The 16,483-nt window shown below is 36.1% G+C and overlaps 1 protein-coding gene across 1 annotated transcript; it reads left to right on the forward strand.

Moving 5' to 3' along the window:
• The first annotated feature begins 6,972 nt into the window (after nt 1–6,972).
• Nucleotides 6,973–15,553, forward strand: LOC146139436 (uncharacterized). Its single transcript, XM_083392444.1, has 15 exons — nt 6,973–7,260; nt 7,600–7,825; nt 8,212–8,316; nt 8,528–8,588; nt 8,889–9,000; nt 9,224–9,273; nt 9,477–9,635; nt 10,724–10,806; nt 11,235–11,368; nt 12,008–12,240; nt 12,584–12,742; nt 13,463–13,657; nt 13,871–14,083; nt 14,614–14,723; nt 15,326–15,553. The coding sequence occupies exons 1-15, from the start codon at nt 7,076–7,078 to the stop codon at nt 15,551–15,553; spliced, it is 2,253 nt and encodes a 750-aa protein (XP_083248570.1). The 5' UTR covers nt 6,973–7,075.
• Nucleotides 15,554–16,483: the final 930 nt, after the last annotated feature.

The raw sequence follows: 16,483 nt of genomic DNA on the forward strand, positions 1-16,483 counted from the left end.
GCCCTCTGGTGTCCGCAAGTGGAGAGTACGAGGAAATCCAGGAACCGGTTGGCTCACAGAGGTATCGACAGTGAAAACACCAAACTATACGTTTTTCAGGATATGCCTATTTTTGATCGGTATAATGCTATTCAAATTTTGGGTTATTTGACTGGTATTACCAGTCTTTAAAAAAAAACAGGACATGCAATCCGTTTGTTAGATCACTGGCTCACTGTGGGCTATTTTTTGTGACTAAATGTAAAAGTAAATACATCGGTTGTCAATAAAACTAAAGCAATAATATTCCATAAAATCGATATTTCGGTATTCACAAACGTTGGGCTATACTTCATGCCATTATTAAAGTCTGTTAAATATAAATAAGGTTTAAATTAAGCCAGTGGCGCCAACTTGTATAGTGGACACAGTGCTATAAGTTCACTTCATAAAAATGATCGAATAGCTCTGATCTCAGCAATTCGATTAAACCATTGAGGCCTTGGCGATAACGGTACAACCAATAACGTCGGAATAGACTTCGATCAACTTGTGGCCATTATTGGAACGACATTCGTAACTACCAATTACCAAAGATGAAACTATAGCTTTCAAAGTGTGATACCCTTGTTGGTGGTCATTCGATTTACATATACTAAATTAAAAATCGAAAAAGCGGCAGACACAAAAATATGAAACTTGCAGTTAAAACTTTTTTTACTTAACGATAATTAATTAATGAACCTTTTCCGTTTGAACCACGTCATATCTCAACAGTAAACCTTTACTGACAAAGTATTGTCATCTTTGCCGAAATAATATTGGTTTCATCACAAACAGTGATTTTTACCTTAAAGTTTATTTCGATCGAAAAAACGTCCAATAGCTTTTCCAAACAATCCAATTCATTGTATATTGGCAGCAAACCAAACGAGACGTCTGTGTAGAGATTCAACCCTTAAAATACTACAAAATGCAACGTGCTTTCGCTATTTTAGGGTTGTTAACTGGAAAACGTTCACAGTGAGGAAATATTTATAGTATACTTTATTTAGCGACCTAGCATTCCATTCGTTAAAAGTTCAACCTGTTTGTCGTAGGAGTTCCGCCGACGAAATTGCCGACGACGGAAACAGTTTCACGTCGTCTGTAAGTGCGCAGGGGATTGGCACAGTTAGCGATCCGCTGATACCTTACTACACGCAGGTCGAAAACAAAAGTAAGAGAACCTATATACTGAGTGTAACTTTAAATGACTCATATTCAGAATGAATACAGTTCAATGTGTTCGTCGGCCCTTTAACTCAGCAGCCTTAGGCTAAATGACAGGAAGGGAGGTCTAATGTTTTCCAAAGCCTATAGCTTGAAATATTTTGGATCCCTGGTAAAATGCATATAAGGTAAATGTCGTAAAAAATGGGTGTAGATGATTTTCTTTTATAGACTCATGCTTGAAACATACTTGCTAGTGTTCTCGATGAATAAAGTTAGGGGTAGGACATTATATATGGTTAAGCAACATTAAACTCTATATTTAATCCAATTAGGCTCCCACAGAAGTATCGGTGCTATTGATACCGCTCTATTGCATTTTTTGTATTAACTGCTTCAACGCCATTGACTTACCATAAGTTTTTTTTAAGATGCCCTGTACTTTACCAAGAAACGTGTGGCGAAATGGCTGGTTTTCGTGCTTCTCATTTTGATGTTTCTGTCGGGCGGAATACTGGTTACCTTGTACTTAACTCACGGAAGCTCTTTTTGTTTTCTGTCAAATTCATGTGGCGCTGTGGATGAACTATCACATAATGGAACAAACACCGGTTTGTATAAGTTTGTACGCTTAAGTCAGTGCAAAATCGCTTTTTTATATAATTTAAAAATATAGTAAGCAAATATACAAACCTAATTTTTCTATTGGTGTAGGCCTATAACAGGATTAGCGATACGCGAAGTATCTCGTTAAAAGAGTCATTTTGATTGACAAAGCTCGTAAATGTATATATCGTGAAATACAGATTTCAGATTTTTTGTTTTGTGTAGCGAGATAACACGAACCAAAAGATGAGGATATATTTGGCACACCTTTAACAACATTTAAATGATAACCGTTTGTTTTGAGCAGATATGTTTACCGTTACCTCTACAACAAGGATGAACTTCAAGCCGAATAAAGCGACAAAAATTGAAAATCCACAAAAAGGGTTCCAACAGGCTGGATCAGCCAAATTACCTGAAACGACTAACACTTTTCAACCATTTAAAACAGATAAATTGTCAAACACGAAACCAACAATATCGGGAAAAGTAGTTCAACCTACTGAACTAAAATCGCGCGTCGGATGCGAGAACATTCAATATCTTCATGCAGAAGGTTCCCAACCATTGCTATCCTGCCCACCGCCTTCCACATCACACCAAGCAGTTGTTTGTATGTTGTATTGTTTGGATGGGTATATTCTGCATGGCAGCGATCGCGTTGAGTGTCGCCAAGGTAGACCGGGAAATTCAACAGCGAAATGCCGGAAAGGTAACCAATTTTGATTTCTGACCAGCAAGTAGGCTAATCGCGAAAATTCATCTAATATTGTGTCATTTTAGCTGCACCCACCTGTCCCATAAAGCGGTTTATTGGTGGCAGACTAGTTTGCAATGGTTTCGATGTTGACCAAGTCGAATCTGGAGATGTGTGCCAAATCAGGTGCGATGACCGATACAAGTTGCGAGGTTTGGCTGATCGGCAATGCATGTCAGATGGAACTTGGTCAAAAGCGAAAGGAGAATGCTTGATGGGTATGCACCGGGTCATGGCTTAATAAAAACTTTTTAAACATTGTTACTCATTGGGGGAAACAGGATGGCAGCTGGCATGAAAAATGAACGGTTTTTCGCCGTCCGTTTTGGGCCAACGAACGCCTCTCTTTAACGGTTTCACATAATTATATACCGTGGTTGAACAATAAAAAAATTATCTTGTCTAACCTTCTTCGCCGTAACTAATCCATTTTGACAAAAATTTGGCCATTTTAGCTTTCTGCTAAACTCGTTTTACACTATTATATCTTGACAGAGTGCCCGTTCGACGTAATTCCCCATAATGTGATTTCGAAAGGTTGTACCAACGGAAATTTAACTGGTTCTGAGTGCTCCTACACTTGTGGACAGGATCGAATACAATTGGTAGGTTTTCAGAATAAATAAATTTAAAACGTTAAAAATAACAAAATTGCAAAATGAAAAGTTAGCGCAAAGTACTCGGATAAATTGTTACAAAATCGTATAGCTCGATCAGTAAATTAATTTCGGTGCGATTATTTTCTATTACCATTGTTTAGTAATATTATTACCTTCGGACCACAGAGACCGATCGTCTAGTGCAAACAGCTAACCAAAACTCTTTTTGTGTTGTAGAGCATTCCCCTAAGCAGAAGATGCTTGCGAAATGGTCAGTGGGACAAACCACTTCCATCGTGTCCTTGTGCAACCTGCCACTACGGAACCTACTGTGAAAATCAATACACGTATAGTCGTCTAAGTGCGCAATTGGACCAACTCAAAGCTGACAAGTCGCCAATCGAAGTTAGAAAATATATTGGCCTAGATTTTTTTTTTCAAAATAAAAAAAAAATTAAAAACTAAGGTGGGTAAGCAAAACTCCTAAAATATGTATCAAAATAGTTGCTTTCTCTCAGAATATCCTCCTATTTTCTAATTGGCTGAAAAAACACTTTAATCCAACTTTAAACCATAAACAATTTCTTTTATTTTTCTTCGAATATTCCATTTATTTTATTTTGTGAATTTCATCATAGTAGTACAATATTTTTTAAATAGGTTTGGGTCTAAAAACAATGAATCGCATTTTAGACGGGTCATTAAAACGTTTTAGTTGAGACGTTTCGCAAAGCTTGGGGTCACGCAAGGTCTTTTAACACTTATCAATTTCCATTGCAGTCCAAGTCATTGGTATCAAAATTAATGATAAACCATCAAAATAGATAAACACGTTAAAACACGTCTTTTATTTTATTGTTGACACAAACAAGGAAACAATTTCAATCATCACACGTTCACAAAATCTAGTGAAATAAATAAATTTTATATAAAACACATTACATGAGACCTTGAGCGTAAGTTCAGTTTACAAAAACCAAGCCAAGGCGTTTCTCACCAATGATTTGAGTCAGGCCAAGTCACTTAAAACTACAGACTTAAGGGCTTGCAAAACGCCATTGCAACACTGCCATCGTTTAGCATTAAGTGATTAATTCTTAAAGTTGTTTGCGTTGAAGGCAAAGTCGCAAGTCGTTCAGTTAACGGCTAACCTATTGATGCGATTTTGTTCAAGTTGAACTACGGTGACGAGACGATAACTTGTGAGAGCGACGTGGACATCTGGTTTATCAACTACGACTGTACATGCCGTGGACCAGGTGAAAGTGAAGCAACTTGCAACGATTACTTGACTCGAAGGGCAGCGTGTCGTCATGCTGCATCGTCTCTCTTGCGGAACGCCGCTCCTCAGCGCTTAATTCCAGAACCCTGCGATCTGGCAGCAAGCTATGTTGCTTGTTGATTAACGAAGCATTCGAGCGCGTCAAATACAAAACAATTTTGCCGATTTGGTTTTTGCGTTATAATGTTTTTATCGAATTATTTTTTCAACAGTCAAGTTTTGTACAGACCTTTTTCGAAAAAAGTAATTTTAATTTTCGGATGTTCGATTTTGTATGTTCGGAGCAAAAGCCCGATGCCTATCTTTACATAATGTATATTATTCAGGGTTTGCGACCAAACGCAATTGTTGTACCTCGAACAGTACATTTTAACAAATACGAAACTTGCAATTCAAGATAACTAAGATTACTAACGCTACAGGTAATTGTGGCTACATAACTTAAAAAAAACAGCCATCAACTTTGCCCATAAAGTCGACAATAGTAATGATATCATTTCTTAACTTGGGATAGCCCTCCATCTCGCACAATATGTCGGGTAACGGAATAATATACAAAGTTTCAGAAAATATAACTTTTTACCACCACACCAAAGGGATTCATCTTTTTGTCCAGACTGTTAAGAACCACCTATCGTCACCAAGCTTCCCAGATATACGTAAACAAAATAAGTTGACTTAAGGACAATTGCTGTTTTAAGCTGTTTTCTAACAATATCTGTGGTAAATATTACACAATATGTCCAGGATTTCACGCTTGTACAAAGACAAAGTCCTAGTTCGTTTTATGCCAATCTTTTAATTTTGCGATTAATATACACTTTGCTTATTAAGTACAAGAAAAAAATAATTCAAGCCTAATATGTTTTTTGCGGTTCAAGTATGAATGAAAAACAATTTGGTGACAAGTCTTGATGAAACAAATTGCGTAAGTTTTCATTAAATCTTAAGCAAATTGTTTCTAGAGCAATTGTTTCATCGACAGTTGAACCTAAAGATCAGTTACAAAACGTATGTAAACTTAGTATGCGCCGAAGAATATAGAAGCGCCTAGCGAATTGCCTTTCCGCATTTTGACAATGCATTCTACTATACTCGTCTTACTAATAGCGGCTTGAATCACCGCTCTGTTTATCGCTGTATTTCTGAGATTTGTGAATATACTCTAAGAGCAACTATCTACTGAGTGGATTGTCTTTGCTTAGAGTACAAGAAGTTAAGGACAGGTATTCTAGCGGCCTGCTCCTTTGGAGTCGGATTAAGAACTTGTAAGAGACTTAGGCAGCCGTCGGCCCTCGTCTACAGGGTCAGCAGCCTTCTTATACGATACTCTCCACGCTTCACTTGAACAAACATTTCCCTTTGAATGAATAGTGCCACCCTTTTCTTTCGTGAAACCCCAAACGGCAATTCTATAGTTAAATATATACTCGCATGATGGCCGTGCTTCTGTAAATATCAAGGTTTAGGAAGGGCACATAGTTTGCAGTTTAGTGTAGATATTTCCTATCACTGTAGCTTAGCAGCATTTGAATAAATTCACTTTTAACAAAGCAAATATCGGACGGTTTGAATTTGACTATGTTCTAGAGTAGATACGAGTTTTGAGTTTCTTTAAAGTGACAAGAATCACATATTTACTTTGAAAAATGAAGTCGTGAAAAAAAACAGGGTATAAAAAAATTCTTTGTTAAAATATGTATATTTGCGGTTTGAACAATGGCTTATAAAAAATTTTAAATCATAGTTTTTTTTTAAATTGAAAAATTATACAAAGGATAAGTTTTCTATTTTGTACAACAAACGGTTATGAATCTATCTACTGGTGTACCGCAAAGAGGTCCAAGTTTTTATTGCTTATCAAATGTTTGCTATCCATGTTTAACAGCGTCAATTTTAGATTACGCTCAACTGCCTGCAAGCCAGAGGAAAATGGTCAACCTTTAAAGTTTTCGGCCAAAAAATCGCGAAAATTTGGTCGTAGCTTATTCTATTTTGCTGAAATAGTGCTCGCAGAGGGATGGTGAGGGCAGCAGACGCCGTACTCATTGCAGCCTAAATGCGTTGTTAGCAGGTTTTAAGCTAAGCAATATCAAGTTTCTTTCATATTTTAGGTGCTGGTTATTTGTAGTCACCTTCAAACTACGTCGTTGGATTTGCTATTTATACAAGATTTACGACAGATGGCGTAAAAGCAAAGTGGTTGACTATTTTGTTCGGGTTGAGTTTACATTCAAATTTTAACTTCATAAAGCAAATCGGAATTTTAAGGCATGCCGCACGCGAACGAACAAAGTATATTTGCCAACGACACACTATAAAACGGCTTGGAGCATATTTGAGCGGCTTACCTCAGTCAACTGTTAAGCAAAACTAAATCTTTGACTTTAACGTCACTTGACAATTAAGGTTTAGCGCTTTTTTAACTAAAATTGTGTTTAAGGTTTGACTTTTACATATAAAGAAATGACAGAGTGTTTTGAATGCGTTATTTTAATTGGTTATACAAATAAGCTATTTTAAGTTCACCCTGATATCTAGAAATGTTTTTCTTCACAGGTACGGTAAAGTAATTTAAAAAAAGTGGGATACAGTACCTGTGATAAATGGGCGTTGAGGGAAAATAAAACAATATCTAAAATGGCGTCTTCTCAAAGTATTCCGGACGAAATTCCAAGATTCGACATTCGTCAATTTACAGAAGTAAAGCGACTGGGTCAAGGTGGTTTTGGAAGCGTGACGCTTTACAATTATAAGGAACCGGATGGAGCAACGAAACGGATAGCTGTGAAGAAGCTGCTCGACGGACAGTTCTTGCACAAGAGGTCAGTTGTATTAGAACGCTTAGCAACTTGCTTTTCTACTTAGTGTGGGGGGCATAATGACTTTTCCCAACTTTATTGTTAACCTAGGAAACAAAACAATAAAGCTAAAATAAAACGTTGCAAAAGCTCTATGACGTAACGTTATGATGTAAATTTTGTGACGCCATCTAAGAAAATGTGACGTCATCTTCATTGTTGCGACATATTTCACGTCCCCCCCCCCAAAAAAAAGGCATGCTCCAAAAACAGATTTATGAGACCTAAGATTAATGTCGATGTAAACAGACAAGAAAACATTTACAAACAAATTCTAAAACCTTGTTTTTGTTTTCAATAAAGGAACATACAAAGGCTTAAACAAGAGGCGCGCATTCTGTGGAATCTCACGTGTGAATTTATCATCAAACTCGTCGGACTCGTGTACTCGGAAACCGAGTTCAGTTTGGTACTCGAGTATGCGCCGAACGGATCTTGCTTCGACCTTTTTAGAGACCTCAAGGCGAAGAACTTGAGTAAGAACGGCCAAAAGAAAATATGGCCGCTAAAGATTCGCCTCGTTGAGCAGGTAAATGGTTTCTATTTTTTCACATTTTGATAAAAAAACTCTTTTTGATATCTCTCAGTAATTATGTCTGTTTCATTTTACAGCGACTGCCTGACAATAAATGTAATGGGCTCCGCCCAACAAATATAAAAAGTTTCTGTACACATCAATCAGTTAAAAGTTTGTTGCGCTTTTCTCCAGGTGCCATTGGAAAGGTTTGTTATCATAACACTTAAAAAAAAAAAAAAAATTTCAATCATGGAAAGATAGGCTAATATGTAATAACAAGACTTATTGTAATGGCTATAGTTTCCTCGCCGGTTTCCTTGCGTGTAACTTTCACTAACCAACTCGACGCATAATCGGAAATATCTGTTTAAAATTAACAAAATTGGTTATTATGTTAGGTAATTGACGGAATGCTGTTTTTGCACAACAAAAAGCCCAAGAGAATCTTACACATCGACCTTAAGGCGGCCAACATCCTGTTGGACAGCAACTATGTTGTTAAGGTAAGTAAAAAACAAGTAAAAATTAGTATGACAACATGACGTCTACAAACAATTTAGGACCGATTTAGTAATTTTTATTTGACATTGAGGCTAAAATTATTATATATTTCACAAGTTAATTATAATAAAATTTAGCTGAAAAAATGCTTTCAACGACGATTTGTATGCCAACAGAAATTGGAAATTTTATCGATTTTTATTCTTGTGTCAGATATGTGATTTTGGATTGTCCCACATGGAAACTTTGACAAGCTTATCATCAGTTTATCAAGGTAAGACCAATTAAGTGTTACTTACCAAAAAATAAACATTGTGGCTCTACACAAACGAGTATTATGGTTGCTTGTCACACTAAAGCTAACACAACCCAAAGTATGTGGATTTAGAATCTAATTCCATTTATACCAAAAAAAATGTTTTTGTAACATACTCCTAACTATCATCAAAACCCTTGGCTTTTATGCAGAGATGCATCGAATGAAATTAAAATAGTATTGCATCAAAGTTCGAGCATTATTGCTTTTATGTTTCGAACATACTGTTAGCTAAAATGAAATCCGGTATTTTTACAGCAGTGGAACACCAGAAAAAAAGAGACAGAGTTGGAGGAACAACTACACACAAGGCCCCCGAACACTTACGTAACCCCAACATGCGTCCAAATGTAAAGTCTGACGTGTACAGGTAAGTATTTGTTAGAAGTTCGAACATCAAGTTCATTTTGCATATTTTCGGTTTAACAAGACAAAAGTGTATATATGGAGTTTGTTCCATTTATTTTTGTCTTGTTAAACACGCAATATGGTAAGAAAAATTATATTGAACGCATCATTTTTGGCTACTTGTTACAATATGGGAAACCTTATATATATAAAAAAAAAATTGAAAAGTTTTCGGTTTATTTCAGCTTCGCGATTTTTGTTTGGGAACTACTGACCAACGAAATACCGTATTCACGTAAGATAACTTACTTTGGTTTTCATGGTAATATTTTTGTACCCGCTTGTGTTATTCGTCCTAAATGTTTCGTAATATTAAACTACACGATTTAATCAAAAACGATTAAATTTCGACACACATATGGCAGTATTGTATGTAACACACATATGGGTCTTGGTTGTATTTTTCAATAACGATTTGGACAAATAAAATACACCCAGATGCTGCAAGCGAAAAAGCATTGATCATTGCTTTGCGCGATGAGTCGCAATTTCTCCGACCCGACTTGCAAGATGTTCCTCTTCATGCGCCGCACTTTTTGCGTGAAATAATGATCCAGTGTTGGGACGACGCACCGTCGATGCGACCGTCATTTCAAGGTTACGTTCATAGCAATGAAAAACACAGTTTTTTGTCCACACTGACTCATCAGTCGTAAATTTTCGTTCCTTATTTTGTAATTCACAATACACCTCAACTTTGTTCACCATAAGAATCTGCTTTTACGTTTTAACAGTTTTATAATGACGTAAACCAATGTCTTGACTTAAGTGCTGCGCTTAATTTACAGTTTACAAATGACTTGGCTTGAACTAAGCAATTGGATAAATAACTGTACTTAAACATTTTATTTATGTGATTTGGATTTGATTTGTTATGACAGTGACATCGTCTGGAACTTGACTTGCTATCTTTTAAAAATACCTTGAATTGAACGTATTTATTTGGCAAAATAGCTTGACTTTACAAAAAATTATTTACGGCACTGCATTCTACTGTCTGCGGTAGATTCATTACGTGCTGAGAGTTTTGAGCTTTTCCAAATTGAGTCTCTTAGAAGCGTTGTCCATCTATATCTCGTCTTTGCAACCAATTATTTTGCACAATGGCCTTACTATACGCTTATAACACCTATTGTGTTTTGGGTGATTTCGAAGCAAACCTAATTTTATTCATTCAACGTATGGAATAAATTTTCGTTTGCTCGTGTACTATCATTAAATTTTTTGCGACATCAAGTTGCGCAATCAAACGCTTTAAATTCTAAATCAACTTTCTAGCTCAGTGGTTCTTAAACTGGGGTCCATGGATTGATTGCTCAGTGGTTCTTAAACTGGGGTCCCATGGGTGGTCCGTGAACTAGTTTTAGGGGGTCCATGAAGGTCTAATTGAAACATTAGTCTATATTTAAGTAGTAATCAATTTATTAAAGAAAACAATTTAATTAAAAATAATAAGGTTTTGCACTAAAGTATTTATACTCCATTTCACTTTTACATTTTTGGACCAAAATCAGCAAGTTTGTGAGGTCTATTTGTACTGTGACGTCATTTTTTGGCCTTCAGTGGTCCACGCGAGATAAAAATAAATTTTAGGGGTCCGCGGTAACTTATAGCTCAACAAATCACATTATAGTGTTTTAAAAGGCTGGGTCTTCCGTGACAAACCAAATAAGCAATATTTTTAGACCTCAAGAGAAACTACGGACATCAGTTGAGGGAAAAGTCTTTTCTCGCAGACAAAGCGGTTAAATACTTAACGTCACAAAAAGTAAGATTTTCCGCCTCGTATCTTTGAAATATCTAATTATTATAACTATTTATTTATTTTGCGAATCTTCGCGTCGAATTTTCTCCCAAAAATTGTGTCATTTACCTTATATCTACATTTGGATTATAATAGTTGGCTACAAGGCGCAAGTCGTACACGCGAAAATATAATTTTATTTCACTTATGACGACACAGATTTGAAATTCCGTATGCTTGACTGGTAAGAATTGCACAAAATCGTAAGAATTGCACAAAATCTTTTAACATATCATGAAAAAATAGTTTTGCAAGTTACAAACAACATTGTGACTTTTAACGATCCCAATAAACTTTTATCCGAAATTCCCAACCGCCCAAGTTAATCAAAAACCACCAACGTATATAGACATTGCAACATGGGGTATTTCACAATGCAAATATTTGTGCAGAGTTGCTCGATCTTCACCGACTCCATTCCTAACAGCAGCCAAATTGAAATTTCTTCTATGTCGGAGTTCACTTTCGATGTACAAAACTGTGTTCCGCTGCGGAAGATCAACTATGGCAGTATAATGGAACAAAGGTATCGCCTAGAAAAAATGGCTTAGCATGGCATGGTGTCACCGTTTTTTTATTATTAACGAGGTCCCCAGCAAGCCAACTTGATCTGTTTCCATCTTCGAAAGTGACCATTGCCCATTCCTGTTTTCTCAGTGACCTTGTTATTCAAACTGTGGGGAGAATGACTATGAATGATAAACTTTCAAAGATGAACAGTTTTATCTTCAAAAAAACTTTTGATTAAATTTTGCAAGAAAAAAAATTGCAGGCTTTTAGTCATTAAAAAATAAGTGTATTTTTTACACAAAAGTTGTAGTACAATTAGGCCAGCAAACCGAGTGAAAAATAACTTTATTTCATCCCATTTGCAACCCATAAGGAATATGGAGGACGTCATTATAACGTGCTACATAAAATATTTTTCCAGTGACTATTTTTGGTATTTTCTGGCACTTATGTCGCAATGAATCAACTATAAAATGTTCTTTTACGATTAGTTTTGGGCATAGAACGCTTTTTCCATCGAGTTAAGGCCTAAAAGTTTAAAAAATGGTTCACTCCCAATGCAAAGTCTATTGCAAAAAACGTTTTTCAGCACAGTTCTTACATGAAATGACTAATGTGTGATTTGGTAATCAAACTAACGTACTTTTACACACAGTAACACTGAGGAAACTCCTTCCGATTACCCACTGTTGGAACTATCACTCGATCCTAACCAGCACCAGCAAAGCTCTAGTCACCACACACAACAGAGTGTAGGTCGTAGGTCTACCTCAAGGAGTAAGTTGAGCAGCGGGTATCACAGTTTCCTTCATGAGCCCACGAGTGTTTCTACTGCTATTTCTGCCAATGAACAATACGGTCGGTTGATGCCTTCAGCTCGTAAGAGAGGTAAGTTGTTTTGCGACCATTGTATTTTTGTCTTAAGAAAATGGTGTAGTTGACTCATTTTAGGGCTGGCGGTAGGCGAATGCTCGAATCGGGAAATTAAAAAACTGTTTCGCAAATAAAGGTTTAAGATCACAAAAACAAGAGAACATTAAACATGGAGAAACTTAACCAATTGTGTTTGAAATGTAATTCACACTATTGATTTTTTTCGTGTACAAAATGACTCGTGATTTCCGTATATCTGCGTTTGATCGAACTACAGTTTAGATTATTTACGGTTAACAATTTACTGTTAAGCATCATACAACATTTAGCGCTCATTTTATCCGTCATCTTCCTCCAGAGTCCGCCTTCCTTTCAAAAAGATGTCGATTGATTGCCTTGATTGGAGTTCCTTCTGTTGGAATAGTAATATTTTTTGTAACATTCATGGCATTGTTTGCTTCATATGGAGCAAGTTTCTGTTTCCTGTCAAATTCCTGCTTTACACCCAGCAAATCAGGTATTTATATTTTTAAATTATGTTTAGGTTCTAAACTGAGTAAAGATGATAGTTGCACCGTCTTTTAAGATCTTTGATTATTCTTATACTAAAATGAAGTGGAATCAACAAGATTAAAACAATAAATTGACATAATTCATTTGAGAATTGTTGCATTTAAATTATTTGAAACAAGCATTTACTGAGCTTCATTTAAATGTTATATTTATTTTAACCGGTACGATCTTTCTTTAATATCATGAGTAAAGTTTTAAATAAAATCAGATGAATTGGTCATACCTCCTTAATAAGGCTTTAATTTCAGTGGCCTTATTCGACAAATTAGAGGGATAGGCTATGGTGCTAATTGTAATGTAAAGTCAGTCCAAATTCTAGTTCTAATCAGTTTTCCGTTTTTTTTATGCGTTTTAACGTTCGGAAAAATTCTCAGCAATACAGGTGGATTATTATGATCCAAAATATGTCTATCATCGTGCACTAATTTTTGCCTTCCATATTCCGTTAAGAAAAATATGACTTTGATCAGAAAATTTCTGTGAATCACATTACATTAAATTAATTGTACTTCAGGCTTTAGTGCGATTCTAGGTTTCACGAATATTATAATTACAATCCGATTTGGGAAATTTAAAAACTTCTACTTCAATTATATTTTCAAATTAAAAAAAAGAAAATCTGCTACCGACTAGACGCAGTTTGAATTTAGTACTTTGCATTTAGCGCCTAATTGCTCCACATCGCCTCTTGTGGAAAACGGAAGGCTGACGTGCAAAGCTTTACCAAAGATGAACAACAGCACTACAGGTGTTAAGTGTGAAGTCATATGCGAACAAGGATACTCAATTTACGGCAAAACAAACATCTCTTGTCAACTGACGGACGGCCTATGGAGTACCTTGCCTATTTGCACCAAACGTTAGTATATTGCCCTATGGCCTATGCCCTGTAGAGTTGTTCATAATTCACATCAAGCACGTTTGCATAATAACTTTCTCCAAAAAATACTAATAGCAATTACAAAGAACGGCAAATTTTATCTTTGATCAAAAAAGTCAAAGGCAGTCAGTTGACTTTAGGGTAGAAAAATTATCGATATATTTTTATTTCAATATCGATATTTTATAAAAGGTAATCGGCAGGACTTTGGTAAATCAACATTCTGCTCAGTCAAAACGCTTAATGGAGGCAGACTGGTTTGCAATGGATTCGATGTTAACCAAGTTGAAACTGGAGATGTGTGCCAAGTCATGTGCAACGCCCAATACAAGTTACAAGGGTTGGCTGACCGACAATGCTTGTCAGATGGAACTTGGTCAGAAGCGAAAGGAGAATGCATAAGGGGTACACCAAACATTGTCTTCGTAAGCTTTGTATTTAACGCGCAAGGCGTATACCGAATTCAACAAACTTACTGTTTGAATATAATTAGGTGTGCAGGTAGCTAGTTACGAACACATGTTTTATAAATACAATTTATTAAGACGTTTCCATTTGTGCTGTAATCGTTCATTTGACTAAGTAAAAAGGGAATTATACAGACTTACCATCTTGTAAATTGTGAAAGTGATTAAAGCGATTAAAAGGCTAATGTATTTTAAACAACCATAATTTACAAGTAGTCTGTCTTATTCCCTAGGTTCTCTAGGTTTGTTAAGGCTACAGTGTTTTCTCAATTTCTGATTAACTAGGTAGTTTTACTATAGTCAATATAAGCCAATATTTCTTCCTAATAGCTATATAGTTAGCCAAACAAAGGCATCGTCAAAATCAATAAGCGCTAAAAATTAAAGATGTTAAGTGTGGCTTACACCTAGGACCAAGCCACTATGTACTAGACGCTTTTTAATAAGTTTGTTTTTATGGTTGAACAGAATGCCCATATGAGCCAGTGCCCCAACAGGTTATTTCGAATAATTGTACCAACGGAAATCTGGCTGGTTCTGAATGCTCTTACGAGTGCGGACCAGGTCGAATACAAACGGTATGTCGGTGAAGTTTGCAGCTATAATTATATTATTTATTAAACCACTGAAATCGTCAATGATAGTCGTGTCTAGTGATTCCCATTGATTTTGCGAAAACACATGGTTTGCAAAATCGCGGTCCGCTTGACAATTTAATGTGGCCCTTATCAAAACTCACATAAAGTATAAATAAAAGCATCAAAAGTAAAAATTAGCAAATATTTGAGTGCATGTTTACATCCAGGGAATTAACAAAGTATACTGTTAACAAACTGTAGAATAAGTATATTTTTATAAGTTACATTCCTGCTCCTAATTTGTAAAATATAAACAGTATACCTGCTAAAATCCATATTATAACTTCCAAATACACATAGTTTCGTATTTTATAGGGTCCCCTAACCAGAAGGTGCTTGCGAAATGGTCAGTGGGACAAACCATTTCCATCGTGTCCTTGTGCAACCTGCCACTACGGAAATTCTTGCGAAAATCAATACTTGTACAGTCGTCTAAATAAGCAAATGATCAAACTTCGCAGTGACAAATCGCCAGTTAACGTAAGCACACTTGTTTCGGTGGTCTTATGCATTTGGTAGAAACTGATCAGATTTGCTTTTAGTTGGAATACGGCGACAAAACGATAACCTGTGAGAGTGACGTGGATATCTGGTTTTTCAACTACGACTGTTCGTGCCGTGGACCCGGCGGAAGTGAAGCAACTTGTAACGATTACATGACTCGAAGGGAAGCGTGTCGTCATGCTGTATCGTCACTTTTGCGGGACGCCTCTCCTCACAAGTTAATTCCCGAGCCCTGCGATCTGGCATCGACCGACGCCGCCTGTTAAATTACAAAGCATCTGAACGTGTAAAGAAACATATGAATGGTGACCAATTTTTTAACCACTTGAGGTTTTCGTCGAATAATTTGCACAAAGCTTTGTGCAAATCTACAACGACGTTTAATTTGGAATATTGGATATTATATGACCGAATCCGACATTGGAAGCCATTGGTGTATCACAACGGTTTGCGAGAAAACGCTTGATTTTATACCTTCAAATAGAAGTTCCCAGAAATATTAAATTAATAGTCTGAGAAAACTATGAGATTCCTATAGCGTGAAAGCAAATCTTGGCTTCATAATCTGAAAATATAGTAATCAAATCTGACTCGGTTTAGAGTGGATCTCCTTTTGGCGAACAATATGAACGATGACGTCACACTGTGCGCGCGCGGGCAATTTTCCTGTTTGTAAGTGGCGCGTCTTAAACCGAGCAAAACTATTTCAACATATAGTTAGCGCATTTCTCAGCGTGACAGTAAACCTTTTTTTTTTCTTTTTGCAATATCTTTTGCAGGCTTATTATTCGGTCGACCCATTTTAGACACAACTCACAACATTCCTTTTTAAAGTTTTTTTTATTGTATACTTTATAAACAAAAAAATTTTGTTAGAATTAGATTTTTTGGAGTCCAGCAGAAAAAATATAATAATTTATATCACGTCATTCAATTGAATGCCGCTTCCGCATTCAGGTAGAAGAATTGTCTGGAACATTCTTTCCCACATAACGAATGGTTCTTATAATCAGATAAAGAGTAACAATCAATTGAATGATTATACTGGACGCATCTTTAATTCATCAAACTTGATAGCTTAAACGTGCTAAAGGATGCTTGCGCATAATGTTTTCCTGCTTTTTTTCAGTTTGCCCGAAGATAAAATAGACTATATTTGCAGAATACTTGCAACTTGTCATGATCAAAATATGAAG

Source organism: Ascidiella aspersa, chromosome 6, assembly GCF_963924565.1.
Source record: "Ascidiella aspersa chromosome 6, kaAscAspe10.2, whole genome shotgun sequence".
Taxonomy (NCBI): Eukaryota; Metazoa; Chordata; class Ascidiacea; order Phlebobranchia; family Ascidiidae; genus Ascidiella; species Ascidiella aspersa.